The sequence below is a fragment of the Colias philodice genome, chromosome 28 (genome assembly GCF_061535455.1).
Source record: "Colias philodice isolate Cphi_HAF_F1 chromosome 28, ilColPhil1 Martin Lab GWU primary, whole genome shotgun sequence".
NCBI lineage: Eukaryota > Metazoa > Arthropoda > Insecta > Lepidoptera > Pieridae > Colias > Colias philodice.
Window position 1 is genome coordinate 537,863 of NC_143113.1, and position 19,847 is coordinate 557,709.

At 33.6% G+C, this 19,847-nt stretch overlaps 1 protein-coding gene across 6 annotated transcripts in view; it reads right to left on the reverse strand.

The window, feature by feature from the left end:
• The window catches only part of chb (CLIP-associating protein), a 68,901-nt gene that overhangs the window by 47,876 nt on the left and 1,178 nt on the right, over positions 1–19,847 (reverse strand). For all 6 annotated transcript variants that reach the window (XM_089712115.1, XM_089712114.1, XM_089712113.1 and 3 more), the window contains exons 2-8: positions 17,077–17,257; positions 11,965–12,153; positions 9,490–9,590; positions 7,339–7,515; positions 4,359–4,483; positions 1,099–1,212; positions 290–397 (exon numbers count right to left, since the gene is read on the reverse strand). In XM_089712115.1, the coding sequence (XP_089568241.1) occupies positions 290–397; positions 1,099–1,212; positions 4,359–4,483; positions 7,339–7,515; positions 9,490–9,590; positions 11,965–12,153 (814 nt within the window). In that variant the 5' untranslated portion in view covers positions 17,077–17,257. The remainder of the gene's footprint in view (positions 1–289; positions 398–1,098; positions 1,213–4,358; positions 4,484–7,338; positions 7,516–9,489; positions 9,591–11,964; positions 12,154–17,076; positions 17,258–19,847) is intronic.

The window sequence follows — 19,847 nt, forward strand, 5'->3', positions numbered from 1 at the left end:
GAAAATGTTTTTTTTTTCGATATTAAATAGTTTTATCAGTTAAAAATGTCTGTTGAAAATTATTGTGACATGTGATTAACGATATGTAATGTGAAAGTTTTTAATAAGTGAATTAAAAAAGAGTGTGATCGTTTCTATTTCATCGAGAAATTATAAGATTATACATTGACTTTGAACATGCTTGAAATTATTTTTGATTGCTATATTATAATAGATAGTTATTCAGATGGTGATAGCCATATAGGTAGTGATACTGATAGTGATAGAGATAGTGATAGTGATAATTTACCTGGTGTGGAAGCCCCACTATCGCCATCTCTGCTCCTACTGGTCGGTATAGTCATGGTACGTTTTATCGTCCGCGACACAAAGTCCGCTTCGTCCGTGCCTACGGTTGCTGTGAAATTCAATTATTCAAAATAAGTTTATTATTGAAGTGAAACTTCTTTATCGGGGTTGGAAAAAAATTTAGTGTAACATTTTTTCGTTACGCGTGACATTTTTCCGCTACGCGCCATCTTGTTCTTATCCCTACCACGCGTGATTCGACGTATTTCTGTAAAGTTGCATATAAGTAGTAAATTATTTTTTGAAAAATAAGGTCATAAAGAAGTTTCACTTCTTACGTGTGTACACTAGTACACGCACACATTTTTTCAAGTATAGAAAGATTTGTATTAATTAGAAGTTTATTCGTAGTTTACAAATCCAAAAATCAGAAAACAAATAATACTACATTTGGAAATCTGTTCAGAACAGAAAAAAATAATCATTTTTTTCATTGAGTTACATGTACTGCGTACTAGAGAGGCCATCGCTACTGCACTATTCGTAACACTAGTTAGAGTCAATCGTCTCAAACTATTTTTTTTTGTTATATTGATTGGTTTTAATTGATAAGTTTATTCATATTTTTTTAATAAGATAAACAATATTTATTTGTTTCATTGATTGGTTATAATTTTTATGTAATAAGAGGCAGAATATCTACAAAGTGTATGACTCACTAGCCGCCCCGCGCCGCCGCGCTTGTCCTCTCTATAATAATACCTCAATTTTTTTTTTAATTTCGTAATAAATTTCCAAACAAATTATTACCTGAGGGTAATAACAACCCGGCTTCTCTCGCCTCGTCGAACTTCTGTTCCAATAGTGCCAACTTTTGCGCCGGCACGAGTTCCTTCTTCTTCAAGTCTTGTCTTAATCTTTCACCTGTAATAATAAATACAAATAAATAAATATTTCAGGACAATTTTCACACACGGCACGATCTGATCCCATACTAAGCTTTCGCTTGTGTTAAACCAGATGGCTGATAAACATGCATGCATGGACGTATAAAAAAAGACGGACGGAGTATCGCCTACACATTGAGTGAAGCCTAGTAATGGCGGCGACACATCCATGTGTTTGTGCCAGGTTGATTACCAGATGCAATAAAATTACCCCACACTTTAGTATTTTTATTTTTCAATTTGTTATACTTTTTATGTGTACTCTAACTATTAGAACCTATGCATAAATACAATTACTATATTCACAGACATAGATAGACTACGCAAGTACCGCGATCTGTATGAAAACCAAGCGTGTCATATTTTTTGTACTGACCTTGACGCGTTATGACGTCACGAGCGCTTTTTAGTGATGGTAATTTCATTTTACACTAAATCGATTAGGACGCCACTCGCGCGGCGATTCTAGTATCGTCCTATCCCATCGAAGTAAATCGAAAGAAATCAGATCAAACTAGATCTATGTCTAAGAGGTAATTAAATAAATGAATCGTAATCGATTACTAAATCGATTCAAGACAGAAAAATGATAATTACCATAGACAGAGGAATGATAAAATAAATTTATAAACCTTTTAATATTCTAACAAGTAAACTAATGTGTTTTAGCTTTTTCTTACACATGCCCATTGAGTTACCGTGTACTACGTACTAGAGAGGCCATCGAAAGAAAGTAATGAAACTGCCAATCAATCAATCTTTATGTCCCGTTGCATCAATCCATTTTTCTTTTATGTTCGGGTTACTTGGAAAACTGAAAAAACAAACATAGTCTAAGCAATAAGGAGTTTTCTTAAAAAACTCCCAAGATGACACTTTAACTAATGGCGTCCATGTCATAATTTTTTAGTACCTTTGTATTAAAATACTTAAAAGTTCTAGGTCAAGTCGTATTAAATGACAAAAAAAATCTATTCCTCTTTTTCTGAAAAATTGCTCCTTCAAATTATCATTTTTCTGTTCGATTATAAAATCGATTAGAATCGAGAACTGTTGCATCAAATGAACATCACTAACCACAAAATTGGACAGAAAAATGAGAACAGAAAAATGAGAAGACGCTATTCATTGCTTGTTATCATACGACTCGATCTTTACCGTGCCAAGTAAAAGCCGCAATGTATTCCGAATCATTTCGTATGATTTGGTATCCGTGTTTGTCACGATCGTTTTCCACAGATATTCTTTATTTGATTTTAAAATAAATAGTGCATATTCTGATTAGAAAATTACTTACCGGTGGAAGGAAACATCTCTGCTAACTCGGCCACTCACAGCTGTGGAGTTTCTACAGTTTATAACGGCGTAATGCGGCATTTTACTTTATTCAGCTTCACGTCTTTCCTTGGCGAACTGCAAGCGCGGACTGAGTGTAGGCCAGCGTCAAGTAAGTTTCATAATCTTAGTTTGGACACGGGAAGTACATACACTCGCTTAGTCTATCTTGATACATGTCTGTGATTAGAACCTATGCATAAATACAATTACTATATTTTAGCTTTGACGAATCAACCACTGGACTCGAAACCAAAGGAAAATGTATGAAAACTTGTTCAACCAATAAGGGGGGGTTCAACCAATAATTATTATTAAATAAATAAAATGTCAGTTTATAACCAAACAAATAGAAAACATGCTTCATACGATTTCAGTATACATAAATATGTAATTTTGAAATTAACTGCCTTATAACAAAATGTCGAAGACAGTGTTATAGGTCTACCAGAATCTGATGGCATATTTATATTTACGAAATAAAAGATTTTCATATGGCAATTTTATTTGACAACTATCAAATTGGTTGTCAAATTATTTGTCTTCTTTGCAATTGATGAATAATTTTTAGGATTTTGTCTAAAAAATCTTCGAAAATGTCGAAAAAGCCGCTGCGATCACAAGCAAGAGGTGTTGTTTATAATGTGTATAGAAAAACATTCGATGAAGAAGGGTCAAATACATCACAATTTTCAATTTTGAATATTTTATTGGTAAGTTGGACTTACCCGTTTTGATACTTAAAATAAAAAATATTAACTATAATATTGTTTGTTGATTACAATATAATTTTATGAAAACTTATTACAGGAGTTTCCAATACGGCTATTCGTCAAGTCCAAGCTGTCCAAGTCAATTTTATAATGTGTGTATCTTTAATACTTACGAAAATAAACATAGTTTTATTTTATTTTTATTTTATATTATAAAAAATTATTAGCAATCTTGTTTTGATCTACATTATCATTACTTTTACATGTTTTTACATGGCATAATGATAATGAATATACAAATATAGGTATGTGTAAATAATAGTATGTATTACATAGATAAAAGTAATATGTATATTATACATGTAAGTATGTACCTACATAATATTAAGTGGATATCTCATTATTAAGTACCGTATTGTTCACTTATGTAATGTGACTAATGATGTTGAGGACAAAATAAAAAATAAGCAGTATCAAGATCGTTCAGTCCATTTTCCCTAGGGTTGCACACTCAAAATTTTGATTTCCCAATTTGCCATCAGATTCTGGTTTACCTATAATTGGCTGTGATATTTTTTTAAATATGGTTGTTATATGTATAAGGGTTAGCATAGTATACATGTTTTTGTGAGAAGAAAATGCAAGAACAAATTTGCATTTTGTATCAAATTATTTTATCGTAATTTTAAAATTAATTAACTTCACATGCTTTACATCAACTCCCCGACTTTTGGGAGAATGAAATTTTGAAATAATGGCAACACTATGGCAACAGCTGTCCTGATGACAATGGCGGCTGTATTTTTTTTATAAATTTTGCCGTAATAATTTTGCCATTAAAACATAAAAGAAATAACTTGCTTCCGTGTGGAATGTAATCCCCTGTGTTTTGTTATTTAAAATTATGTGACGTGACGTTTTGTTAATGTGACGGGACATGTTGTTACGTGACATGTTGTGACGTGTTGATACCTGACGTGTTGTTACGTGACGTGACGTGTTAAGTGCGTGACGTCGAGCCTTCTGTCACAAGCCTATTTCTATTGTGTGTGTATGTATGTCTGTGTATACTCACCGACATGCCGGTAAACATCCACTAGTAGTAGCTGAGCGGCATCCCGCACGGCCCCGTTTGGATCGGCTACTAGTGCAGCAAGCGCAGGCACAGCCGCGCGTAATTGTAGTTCTGCGGCGCCGTGCCTGTAACGTATAAGATTATATAAATCTCGTGTCACAATAAATAAATAAATAAATATAAATATTATAGGACATTATTACACAAATCGACCTAGTCCCACAGTAAGCTCAATTAAGGCTTGTGTTGTGGGTACTAGGCGACGATAAATATAATCTTAATCTTATCTTAATACTATTATAAAGGCGAAAGTTTGTAAGTATGGATGTATGGATGTATGGATGTTTGTTACTCTTTCATGTAAAAACTACTGAACTGATTACTATGAAATTTAGCACACATATAGAGGGTAACTTGGATTAACACATAGGATAGGTTTTATCCCGGAAATCCCACGGGAACGGGAACTATGCGGGTTTTCCTTTGAAAACGCGGGCGAAGCCGCGGGCGGAAACCTAGTTAATTAGTTATATATATGTTATGGACCAGGTGATTAATGCGGGCATTATTTATAATGCCCGAGCATTATGAATAATGTCTAGCTTTATTGGGCTAAGTGATTAATTACTATCTTAACTTCATTATTTATCACATTGCACGGTCATTATTATAATGCTACATGACAATTGGGCAATTTGATAATAAAGCTATATTTAACCAGGACATAGGTCATAGAGAATATGCTGAGTACGTGGTTGGAGGATAACAACACTAAGAAATGGTCGGAAGGATTACGTTTTGTACAATTAATGAAAAATAGAGCCCATCACACAGGTATTAACTGTACTCCATATGAAGCCATGTTTGGAACGAAGTTGAAAGTAGGGCTTAAAAGTTCTTCTATACCACATGAGGCTCTGCTTGATATTAATTCTGAAGAAGACTTAGACAAACTATTATCTACTGAGAGCACTATTACTGAAAGGAATCAAGTGGTTGTCAACGAAAATGATCAAGAAGAGTCCGCCAAAAATGATCAAGTAGAGTCCGCCAAAAATGATCAAGTAGAGTCCGCCGAAAATGATCAAGTAGAGTCCGCCGAAAATGATCAAGTAGAGTCCGCCGAAAACGATCAAGTAGAGTCCGCCGAAAATGATAAACTCGAGCCCATCGAAACTGACCAAGTGGAGTCCACTCAAAATGATTCAAACCCAATACCCACAAACGAAAACGAAAACCTAGAGCGCAAAAAAGAAAATGTTATGGCAGTTAGGAAACTAGCTTTACAAAATTTGCAGAAACAAGCAAATAAAATGTTGGATGTATCAAGCGCTAAATATCCCATGGCTGCAATTGGTGACACTGTAAGAGTCCGAGTTCCCGATGTTGATCGCGCTCGTAGCGATGGAAGAAATATGCTTGCTACAGTTATTGAATTAACAGCCAATAACCTTTATAAACTGGGAACAAAACAAGGTGTTTTAAACCAACTATATTCAAGAAACCAATTTACTGTCTGCAAGGAAAGATTTGTTTCGCCTGAAGATGTTCCAGAGACACAGATTTCGCTGAGAGAGTGTTGTAGAATGTCATCTAGATGCGGAGGGCAAGGTTATAATAGATGTGGTTGTAAAGGTGGTTGCAAGTCGGATAAATGTAGTTGTCGCAAAGCCAAAAAGTTGTGTACCTCAAAATGCCATCACAGTGGCAGTTGTTCTAATAAATAAACCTGTTACTTGCTACATTTTATTTATTTATTTTATTTATAAATAAATAAAATGTAGCAAGTAACAGGCTACACATTGTATAATTATTGTTTTCAATTTTAGTTATGTTCTATTTTACTTCTTCACATTTCGTTTATTAAGAGTAATTGCTAATTAGGTATGCCAAACAATGAGTCTGATTGCTTAAACTTTAGTTTATTTTATGTTTCATAATAATAAGTCATTTCTATAAAACAAAGGTACGTTGTGAAATTTTTGTTTTAAATTTAATTATATTTTATGTTATATTTTTAATATGACTTTCCTTGAGTTTTAAATGCAAAAACTAGTGGATTTTTAAGGTAGAAGTCCTTGGTAATTAATCCAAATAATGAGCCTGATTGTTTAAGCGGTTTAATATTTAGTTTATTTTAAGTTAAATGACAATAACAATAAAAAAATTGTAATTAAATATGTTTGTATTACTCTGCCCAAAAGGTGATGGGCAATATGTATAATGCCCGGTCAATTTGATTATTTGAATAATTATTATCAAATTGCACTCTCATATTGGGCATTTTTCATAATGCCCGTGCATTATGTATACTGCCCAATTTATCACTTGGTCCATAACATATATAAATCTCGTGTCACAATGTTTGTCCTCAATGGACTCCTAAACCATTTAACCGATTATTATAAAATTTGCACACCATGTGCAGTTCGATCCAACTTGAGAGATAGGATAGTTTAAACATGTAGGTACCACGGGCGAAGCCGGGGCGGACCGCTAGTAAGATTATATAGTTACTTGTTAAAATAGATTCCATGCAGAGTTGAGTAGATTGTTTATTGAAGTCATTTTAATACAAAATCGAGTAAATCATATAGCTGCGCATCCATACAAATAAACCAACTAATCACAAACATTTACCGCGCGTTAACAGTGCGTTAACCGCACGTACATAACGAGTTATTACAACAACAACTGAAGTATGCGTGAATAAATGACTGGTAGTATTTATTCACTTATCAGAAGCTCATGAAACGAAAGCTGAGCCTGACAGACGAGCGTTAACCGCGCGTTTAACGCACTATTATCACAACTCACGTATGCAAAAACACCGCTATACACTTCAACGCTTCCTCCCTAGCGTGTGCCGCTTTATGCTGTAAGGCGAGCTACAGACGAGCGTTAACAGCGCGTCTAACGCACCTTACGAGCGTTAACCGCACTATAACCGCGCGTTTAACGCACTATTATCACAACTTACGTATGCAACAGCGCCGCTATACACTTCAACGCCTCCTCCCTAGCGTGCGCCGCTTTATGCTGTAAGGCTGGCGTCAGACGAGCGAGTAAAGCGCGCGGTGCGGCCGCTCTACACTCGCCGAGTGTTGTGAGGCAGGCGCGCGCTGATACGCGAACGCCCTCTTTTGTGTCCGCTAGTCTGTAATTGGAATTGAACAATTAATGTGTCTATTTGATAAATAATTTGAAAATGCATGTAATACAATATTTCAAATATTTTATTAGCTGATGACGCATAAATAATTAGCTAATATACAATTATAGATGAACTTATAACTTAATAGATACATATTATAAATCCATACTAATATTATAAATGCGACATTAACTCTGTCTGTCTGTATGTTACTCAATCACGCCTTAATTACTGAACCAATTTGCATGAAATTTTGTATAGAGATATTTTGATACCCGAGAAAGGACATAGGATAGGTTTTATCCCGGAAATCCCACGGGAACGGGAATTATGCTGGTTTTACTTTGACTGCGCGGGCGATGCCGCGGGTGGAAAGCTAGTATAAACTATAAAGTCACCTTGTTTACTAAGGTTGTTTATAAAAGCATATTTACCTACATGACAATAAAATAAATATTATTTATAATAATATATAATAAATAATATTTATTTTATTGTCATGTTGGTGAATGATATATTATATCATCTGTGGTTGAACCCCAACGTAAAGTTGTAACATTTATGAATCATTGATTTTTAACTGAGTCATTCATAAGTCATATTATATGCCTAAAAATGATTTGCATAATTCATATAAACTAGACCATTTTTTCGTTCACAATTTTCAACGGGGATTTACTAAAAGAGAACTTTTTAACCCGATTTGTAACAGCAGTGAATATCTATACTAATCTATACTAATATTATAAAGCTGAAGAGTTTGTTTGTTTGAACGTGGTAATCTCGGGAATTACTGGTACGATTTGAAAATTTTTTTCGGTGTTAGATAAGTAGCCCATTTATCGAGGAGGCTATAATATATCTTTACGCTACGGCCAACAGGAGTGGAGCCACGGGGGTGAAACCGCGCGGAGCAGCTAGTATAATACAAGTGGTTCGAATTTCTAACTTCGTATGTTCTTAACTAATATTTGCAATAGAATAATACATAATAATTGCAATATCGATAGATCCTACCGTGAAAATTCTTTTACACAAGCCCTTTTTATTCATGTAAATTTTTAAAAGTATTTATGGATTCGTTTTTCTAAACTATCAGTTAGCCCAGGATTTTCCTAAATAGGCTATATTCAGGAAAATCCTGGGCAAGCGCCTATGACAATATATTTAACAAGAATATTATAAAGGGAACATACTTGTTTGTTATTTACACATAATTCATATGCCAATATAAAACAATAGCAAGGAAAATGACTCATTTAACGCCCCATCGCGATTATGACTGCCATTTCCTATTTGAGCATCTTGCATCGTAAAATAAGTTATGTGTGACCAAAAACTCAATTTGGCTATGGTTTTGATTGTACCAAAATGTTATACCACATTTATAAATTAGAAATAAACATTAAAAGATCAGATTAGTTTCCAATTAACGAAAAATTTATAATGTGCAAGATTTTAATTATATCTATTATCATTATCATAAGTAACCTTTCATAATAAAAGCAGACAGACATTATTTTGTATATGTATTAAGTGTATCTCAAATTCAACTCATTTACAATTTTTACACTTTTCAAACAATTTAAAATCAGTTAAAAATTATAATTCCCATTGCATCAAGTGCTTACCTGACTGATTTTATTGGATGGTTTTGAGGATTTTAAGGATGCTTTTCCACCTATAACTTATAATGTAGCGAGGAATGTGTTTGTAAAGAACCAATCATATCGCTTCATGCACTTTGAAGCTTTTAGCGTTTGAAGCGATACTATTGGTTACATACAAACACACTCCTCGCTACACATCCTCGCACATTATTTGGTGGAAAAGCACCATTATCCTTAACATAATATGAGACACAAAATTTTTTAATTTTTGAGACACTACAGTACGCATTTTTTATCTGTCAACTTTTATATGTACAGTCAGCATTTTATAGGATTTAAATCGTGTTAAAATCTGTTAAACACTCACCTGTCAATAATATGCGGCAACACGGTGGGCACATAATGCGAGAACTCCGGTCCCATGCGCTCCGCGACCGCGCATAGCACCTCCAAACCGTTTTGGGCTACCTGGAATATTATGAAGGATATATTAATAAAAATTTTGACAATATAGAAATCGTATTTTGATGTAGAAGGAGTTTGAAAAAGAAATAAGTAAGTAGGTAGGTACCGTGTTATTTTTCAAAGTTTTCATGAAATATAAAACAAATATATCATATTCCAACATTTATTTTAATTACTTAAGGGCTGATTTTTCAATCCTTGGTTAAAACTTATTCATCGAATAACGTATTAAACTACCATTTCAAAAATGTATTCTAATTGTCTGTATTTGACAGTTTTCAAGTGACATTTTAAAATGTTCGTGTAATACTTTATTGGACGGATAAATTTTAACCATGGATTGAAAAATCGGCCCTAAAAGTTATAAATATAATTCAGTTGATACGTCAATACCTAGTGACGCAGACTTTGCCTAATATGCAGTAATGTTTGTTAAATTTTGTAAATTTTGGACCAGTACAAGGCTGCGTTATTCCTTTGTGGCACGCTATTTTATATTTTAGTATGGTGTTTATTTTCAAATCAATTCATAGTGGTCTTTTATTCATTTTTCCCAGCACATAATATTATATCTCCTATTTATGAGTATACAACCAAAATATGTACAAACAGAATTACTATTTCTATAGTGATTCGTTATTTTATACAACTTTTTATTTTGTTTTCACACTCTTAGTTAACCCCCTGTGTATCCACGTACGATGACGTCACATTACTCACTAAAACAACAACAACTCGTGTTTTTGAATCACAATGCAGGAAGCGATGCTTATTGCCCAATGGTACGGTAACACTGATCTATCTTGATGTCTTGAGATGTCCGCAAATTATTGAGGTGTTATTCTGGTTTGACAATGCGATATCGTTATGATATCGTTTTACTTTGAATTTAAATGGAATATAATATGGATATCTCTTTTTTACATGCATTTCTTAGTTATTAACAGCATAGGTTTTTTTATCTACAAACAAGATTTGTTAGATTGTGAATTATTATAGTTTACTAATACGCCTGTTATCACAAAATCAGGTAGTCTAAAGTCACTAACATTTTATAATATTTATCGTTATATTTCAAGAAAATAATATTATGAATTCTGACTGTAAAAGCTCTAATAGACGACTTTCAATTATGTTGCTACACATCCCCAACTCCCAACATCAATAAGTTTACCAACGAATTTCAATTTCAAAACAGAAATTCTTTAACATTAATTTAATATTATAATTGTCGACTCTACACTCCATCCGTTCAATGAAATATCAAACACTATCTAGTATCACTAGTAATCCATACTAATATTATAAATGCGAAAGTAACTCTGTCTGTCTGTCTGTTACTCAATCACGCCTAAACTACTGAACCAATTTGCATGAAATTTGGTATGGAGATATTTTGATCCCCGAGAAAGGACATAGGCTACCTTTTATTGCGAAATATGTACCACGGGCGAAGCCGGGGCGGACCTCTACTCTCTAGTAATTAATATATTTTCGTCTCAATTCAGAATAACGGCGCGCACGCATTCAAGCGGACACGCGCAGGCCCATTGTGAATTAGACTGTGTATGATGCATGTCATATTCTATTGTTAAACGGCAAGGAAGTTATTATGAGATTTGAGAATTGTTTATATCTTAATCTTAATCTTAATCTTAATACTATTATAAAGGCGAAAGTTTGTATGGATGTATGGATGTATGGATGTATGGATGAATGGATGTATGGATGTTTGTTACTCTTTCACGTAAAAACTACTGAACCGATTACAATGAAATTTAGCACACATATAGAGGGTAACTTGGATTAACACATAGGATAGGTTTTATCCCGAAAATCCCACGGGAACGGGAACTATGCGGGTTTTCCTTTGAAAACGCGGGCGAAGCCGCGGGCGGAAATCTAGTATGTATTAATATAATTTATTAACTTATCGGATTATACATGATTATACATTAACGGGTTAAATCTTACATTTCGTACAGTTTTTATTAATTGCAAGTTGGAGCGGTAAAGACTTCCGACTTATTGCGGGCTTCTTTCAGCGTACATGAATTAAAATTATCGATTTATTAATATGAAATGTATCATTATTAAAATCATTCGGGAAATTAATAATTATCGAGTTAAATCGTACAGAAAAATCATTCGCTTCATAATAATATAGTTTACTTACATATGTATTTAAAACACGATTTGGAGAATGTTTTTGATATATTGTTACAAAATAATCTTTCCTATTCAACAGATGAGACTTTCGATGAACACTTTCTCATTCTTTTTACTCTATCACATCTTAAAGTTGCCCCTCTGCGCACAAGCGCAACGAGCCGCTCGCCGAGCTGCTCGAACACGAACACCAACCAATTGTTCTCACCTTAAAGTTGCCCCCGTTGAGCCAAGCAACAAGCGAGTCGAGCAGCGGCGCGGCGATCTCGTGCGTGATCTCCTCACGGCGAACAAGCGCGACGAGCCGCTCGCCGAGCTGCTGGCGCATGCGCAGGTCCGGCTTGCCGAGAAGCGGCAGCGCGTCCTCTAGCGTCGCCGGTTGCGGGTAGTGCGCCATCTGTAGTGGTAATGAAGAATAAAAATCACTTGACGAAGAAACTTGCTAACTTATATCGAAGGGAAAAAGTAGTGATCCTAGTTTAATCTGACAAATAACAAAGTTACGATCGCACCAGGTAGACCGGGAGATACTGACACAAAATTTCGAGTCATTTGTAACAAGGATGGCGGTTCTACAGGGGTCTTAGTACGCAATGACAAAAAGAAAAATGATGGTGTGAACGCTGGTACCGGTGGCTTAGTCGCGTGGGCGTTTGTCGAACTCGTCGGAAAAATAGCGAAAGTCAAACGATTTGTAACATAAAAATTTTAGAATTTACCGATAGCCCATAAAAAAGTAGTAGGCGGTAGTGTCATGCCATACTTTTCCGGTGTGACTTACAACCCGCCATACCGACGCGAATGTGTTGATTTAAATAAAACAATCATTCAACCATTTGTACCAGGCTAACTTTTGCACAGGTAACTATCGTCGTGCAGCCATTTACGAAAATCGCCATGCCATACTTTTCGGACGATTCCAAATGGTCGCCATACCGCCGAAAATCTGCAAAAAATTTTTATTTCGCCAAACTTTTTGTACCAGTATTGCATTTGGATTTTTGGAGAGTATTTGATAAAATGTGACCATTATTATATTTGCCATACTTCTAGTAGGGGGAAAAAGTGCTGTCATACTTGAAAACTTAATTTATTATTAATTTATATAAGTGAAGATTTCCAACACATAGATCTTTGAAATTTTGTATTTATATTTGTTGATCCTCAAACTTACAGGAAAAATAAGTGCCATACTGTTACAAATCGTTTGACTTTCGCTATTTTCCGACGAGTTCGACTAACGCCCACGCGACTAAGCCACCGGTACCAGCGTTCACGCCATCGTTTTTCTTTTTGTCATTGCGTACTAAGACCCCTGTAGAACCGCCATCCTGTTACAAATGACTCGAAATTTTGTGTCAGTATCTCCCGGTCTAAGGTTAGTATAAGAAATAGGAATTAAGCTTCATCCTAATAATATTACTTACTAGATTTCCGCCCGCGGCTTCGCCCGCGTTTTCAAAGGAAAACCCGCATAGTTCCCGTTCCCGTGGGATTTCCGGGATAAAACCTATCCTATGTGTTAATCCAAGTTACCCTCTATATGTGTGCTAAATTTCATTGTAATCGGTTCAGTAGTTTTTACGTGAAAGAGTAACAAACATCCATACATCCATACATCCAAACATCCATACATCCATACAAACTTTCGCCTTTATAATAGTACTAGCGACCCGCCCCGGCTTCGCAAGGGTGCAATGCTGATACTAAATACACTACAGAAAAACTGTGAACGTTGTATATAAAATGTATATAAAAACATAGCGGCCCGGCGCCCGCTCCGACTTCGTCAGACTTCGTATAGATAGCCTGGCGGCCGGCCGGTACCGCCGCAAACGCTACGTCCCGCAATTTTTAAATCTGTAATATCTTCGAAAATATTCACTTAAATCATACGGTGTAAAGGGCCATATAGATCTATATTAAACGAACAATGTATTCAAGGTATTTAATTGGTTAAGGATTAATGCTGTATTGGTTAAAATCGCATCGAAAATTAGCCATTATTTTTCGTAAAAAGTAAATGACAAAAAAATGTTATTGTGGGTTATCCATAAGAGATAGACATATATACCATCGCGGACTTTTCTATAGACCTTTTCAATGTGTTTAATACTTAGTACATTATTTTGATAAAACTCGTAGGGATTGATTTCAGCCTGCGTTTGCAATGTAAGCGGAAAAAATGTAATTTTTTACGACATCACTTTAGAAACCTCAAAAATAACAGTACTTCTCCACTATTTAATGGATGTTATTATACATATAAACCTTCCTCTTGAATCACTCTATCTATTAAAAAAAACCGCATCAAAATCCGTTGCGTAGTTTCAAAGATTTAAGCGTACAAAGGGACATAGGGACATAGGGACAGGGAAATCGACTTTGTTTTATACTATGTAGTGATTAAGATTAAGATAAACGCGATTACTTGTAATAATTTATATTTTTAACACATATTTGTTACTATTTCACTCGAAAACAACTGATCGGATCTGTATGAAATTTGATATAGGATTACATAAATTACTTTTCATGCGGATACCACGCGAGTTACGCCGCGGGTTTCATCTTGTATAGGTACCTAATTATAAAGATAGTTTGCAGAAGATTTTACAGTATTAAAGAATTTCTGTGACGATTAACGAGCAGTCATCGTATACCTAAGTACCTATGTGTCCGTAATATTATTATGAAGGTAAAGTTAATGATCTTATATATAAAAATGAATCGCAAAATTGTGTGTAAAATGAGTCTCTGTTACTCTTAAATAAATAATTTATTATTTATTATTATTAAAATGTGTTGGTAAGCGCATAACTCGAGAACGGCTGAACCGATTTCGATAATCCTTTTTTTATTATATTCCTTGAAGTACGAGGATGGTTCTTATGTAGAGAAAACGTAAACATGTACCACGGGCGAAGCCGGGGCGGACCGCTAGTAGATCATAAAAATGTTTACAAATAATGCGTTCAACATAATTTAGCCGCAGATAACTATCGGTGTTGTCGAAAACGAGCGGCGTTCGTTTGTTTATGTTTGTACACGCAATCGAAAACATCGATGCAGTTGGTGTGTCTACCATTTGCCTTTCTACCTATTTTATTTTTATTTGTGATCATATCTATTTCTCTGTACTTTTATAGGTACCTACCTATTTATCGGTCACTTATTACATCCACTTTTTACAACTTACGTACCTACCTATCAATTTAAAAAGTTTTTATCATAAAGTCGAATTTATACAATATGCATGACTTCGACGTATATTTTTTCGTAAAAAAACGTACTTGACACTGTATCTGCACCCACATACGCTCACTGTATCTAAAGCCTTACGCACACATAGACACGTATTGATGAGAAGAGTAGGTAGTTTTTTATTAGTGTTATCAAAAAATTATCACACCTTCGCAAAAGAGCATTGTCTTGACAGTTGCATAATATTTATAATACTACCGCTAACTATCAGACCTTGAAATACATCTTATAAATGTGAAATGAACAGATGGAAGATCAAAAAATCGTTCATTAAAAATATTTTTTAAATAAATTGCAAATAGCTGTACCGCGCAGTTTCACCCGTGGACGAAACCGCAGGCGAAAGAAAATATTTCTATAGCTTATTCCTATGTTATACCGGTACATAAACTTCATTGCTGCCAAGTCTCATCAAAATTATTTCAGTTGTTTTCGAGTGAAAGAATACCAAATACCTACATCAATTAAATTTTTATTAATTAAATATACATTCTTACAAATATTTGCGTTTATATAAAGTTGTACACGAAAAAAAGGTCTGAATTCAACTTTCAAGTACACATAACAGAGCCTAGTTTTTGCTAGTACCTACTCGTTTTCCTGACCTTACGCACACGGCATACCTATAGCTCGCGGCTTAAATAACAGGTCATTTTATTTAAGCACGAATGTCAAAAGCTGTGCCCTTGATTGTACAAATTTCAGTTGAATTCCCGATGGGGTTCTTTCCAAAATGTTACGATAATAAGGTCTTAGTGTATAGTTTTAAACACAAGCTTGAATAAGGTAAACTCATGATATTATTGTATTCCCATTTAAATTGGATTCAAATCAATTGTTAAGGAGTCAGTTACAAACATACAGGTTGTAGAGTAGTGCTTCTGCCCCCAAGGTTGTTAAATAATAGAGCCTTTACTTTAATCACTTTTAATCTAGCCGTTATGCACTACTGAATAATAATTCTAATAAATGTAGAAAGCGTCGGGGAAACAATGTGGACGCACACATATACAAAAAGCTCGATCAGCGAATTGCATATGTGTGTCCCTACACAGGTGAAGCTAATAAGAGCGTCTACCTTCCTCAAACGATATCAATATGCTAGCCTGTTCTTATGACTAATGTGCGATGTTTATCACTCCAAACAAAATATTTACACAGTACATAAATAATGAAGTAAGCCATTTTTATATAGTCCGGGATACATCGCCCATTTTTGCAAGTGATTACTATCAAGCTAATTTTTCGTGAGTAGCTTCATTTTGATGAGATGCCCAATAATTTCATGTACAAAACTCTCGATTGTGGTAGCTACCAGAGGAAACAAGGATAAAATATTTTGATTTGATGGTTCTCAAATATTAATTACTAACTGAATGTTTTTTTTTTGTTCAATCTCAAGATAATTATCTAAATTATTCGAAAAAATATTTGTCCTACAAAATCTATGGTTTGATCAAAGAGTCCCCCTTTCCAATGTGTATCGATAACGAAGTCATCATAAATGATTACTAACCAGCTGATTTTTTTATTTTCACTTATTTAATACTTATATAATTCAACAGACATATTGTCCTACAAATTGCGTAATAAATATTTGAGAACCGTCAAATCAAAAATTTTTATCCTTGTTACCTCTGTAAGCTACCACAATCGAGAGTTTCGTACATGAAATTATTGGGCATCTCATCAAAATAAAGCTACTCACGAAAAATTAGCTTGATAGTAATCACTTGCAAAAATGGGCGATGTATCCCGGACTAATACTATCGAGTCATGCAAAATTTTGATTGAATAAACGAATTTGAATTTGAAATAAAAAAGAAGCTTTTACCTACTACACAGTATGTCACGTACATAAAACTAAAGAATTGATGAAAAAAGTTGTATCTGTATGTAACAATTAACAGCCTAAATTATTGAAACATAAATCTTATCTAATCATGTCAATGCTGTGTTTTATATAACAATTTATTCCCAGTTTCTCTTTTTTCACTTCTATATTTTATCCCATCCCTTACTTTTGAACTTCTAAAATATACAAAATAAAACTCACCGTTAATCCTTATTACTCCTTTTGCAAATCCAAAACGCCACTTAGCACATCACAAAGTGTCCGAATCAATGACACTTTCATTGCACTTAGCCACTTTGGACACTACACTACACTGTACACAAACACTAGTTTTGGTGAAGGCATACTTTGAACTGCCGTTTTTACACTGGGTATTTTGTATCTGTATTTAAGCAAATTAAATTAATTTTATGTACCAACATTGAATAGAATGATTGCAGAATAAGATGAAATTCTAAAATATCTACATTTTATTGTACAAAAGGTAAATACTAAATAGTTTTAAAAGTAAAAGTCTCCAAAGAAAAAATTCTGTACTACGAAACCAATTCCCATAATTCTGATGCATTAATAATTAAAAAATACATTATTCCTTTGTGACAAAATCACAAAAACTATATTTTTGTAAGATTACGAAGTGAATTTTATTATATATATGTACTATTATTTATTTATCTGTTATTAATAATACATGCAATGGTGAGATGGTTGTATTAAATATACCTAGTGCAAAAAAACTGCAATCATGTTTTCCATATTATAGAAGTAATTGGTCAATTAACATCTGTATTAAAGATAAATAGCTTCATTACTTTTATATACATTTGAATAACACCTGGCTAAATAATCTATGTACATTTGACCTCTGACCTGAACAGATTCTTCAAGACTGAGTTTTTATTTATACTTTGTAGGCTGAAATAGAATGATTGATTTTGATTGGTTCACTCTGTAACTGAAATAGCAAAACTATATCAATTTGAATACACTTTGTAAAGATAGAGATTTAAATGTAATACAAACACCACATAAATAATAAAGTAAAATACATTTTAATTTGTAACTGTTTTTTTAATTAATGAACCATTGCAAAGCTATGCAAGCAAAGCAAAGAAGTGATTAAATCTATACTAATACATATTATAAATCTGAAGAGTTTGTTTGTTTGAACGCGCTAATCTCGGGAACTACTGGTCCGATTTGAAAAATTCTTTCGGTGTTAGATAGCCCATTTATCGAGGAAGGTTATAGGTTATATATCATCACGCTACAACCAACAGGAGTGGGGCTAAGGGGGTGAAACCGCGCGGAGCAGCTAGTTTTGTTATAAAATTTTACATTTTATGTTAAATTTTTTCCTAATACAAAAATTATAGCATAGTTTACAGATAAAAGTATAATTTTTATAGAAAATCCATAAAAACTAGAGTAACCTTTATTAGGATGAGGTAATGTTCTAGACTAGACAAATGTTTTATTATCAGCAATGACCTCTTGGAGTGAGGTCATTTGACATAATTGTATCAATGAGCTTTCAACCAACTTTGAAGAAATGAAGGTCCCTAATTGGATACTAGCAACATAATCCTTACATTGTATGAACCAAAATCGCTTCTTACTGTCAGTCCATTCCCATGTACGCTTAGATCTCTAAAACAATGGAATTGATTTTGAATCAGTTTTTTTATCGATAGAGTGCTTCTCTGATAAGTCTTTCGTTCAGAATATAATACTTTATTATAAAAACAAAACAATGTTATATTGTAAAATATTATAAAACTACAGCAACTATTGTATGTATCTCTACCTAAAATACTATATTGACATAGCCTATGTATATTTAATTATAATTCAGTAAGTGAAAATTGCTATTTTTTACAGGAGAGCAAGTACTAAATTATGATAAATTGGTTGAATTACTGTGTTAGTACTAATATTGATATTTGATTTCAAAATTTGCATGTATGTTAACGATAGGTCAAATTTTATTTTCGGTGTTTTACACAGTTATTGAATAGTTAAAAAAATATTGCAGACCAAATTTGCATCCATATCCTCCTAGCAAATATTACAAACAAATAAAAAAAATAAAATATCCTTTATTGAATTATTTTGTACATTAATGGACGACTAAGATCCGTTAGGCAAAAATAAAAAAATACAAGAGTTACATTACATTACACAGTTATTGAAATAATACAAAAGTAGAAAAGTTTAGTATTTATAAATATTAACGCAGAAGCCGGGCATAAAATGCCAAGATGCTGCTACCAAAATTCGTTAAAGCATTTATAATCGAGAAGTAAAAAGAATATTCCTAAATCTAGCAACACGATGCCTGATCAATGCATCGAGAACCGGCATGCGGGCTAAATAATAAATAATTAAAACTATAAATATATCTTAAATGATGGTTCACACAGCTTTCCATTTTCAACAATGGTGAGAATTGGATACCCTACATTCTGCTTAAACTTTCAATTGATTTCAACAGATTATCTTAAGAAACTTATGTTTTGGCACAAAATTTTCATATTAATTAAATATCTAAGTACATTCAAATGAAAAAAAATATGTAAAGTATGTTCTCGAGTTTGATTTTGCGCAAGATTATACCTACACTAGCTTTCCATCCGCGGCTTTGCCCACTTTATCTGAAACCTAATAAATTATATACTAAAACCTTCCTCTTGAATCACTCTATCTATTAAAAACCGCATTAAAATCCGTTGCATAGTTTTAAAGATTTAAGCATACAAAGGGACAGAGAAAGCGACTGTTTTATACTATGTAGTGATGATGAGAATAGATTGCAATATTTTTAATACTATTACTGATGATATAACTTACTTATCTTCATAACAATTTTCGTGTAATTGCTTTTAAGTCATGTGTTATCAATAATGATAAGTTAAATTTACATACTTCAATTGTACATATTGATATTATATTTTGAAAGATAAAGTGTTTTT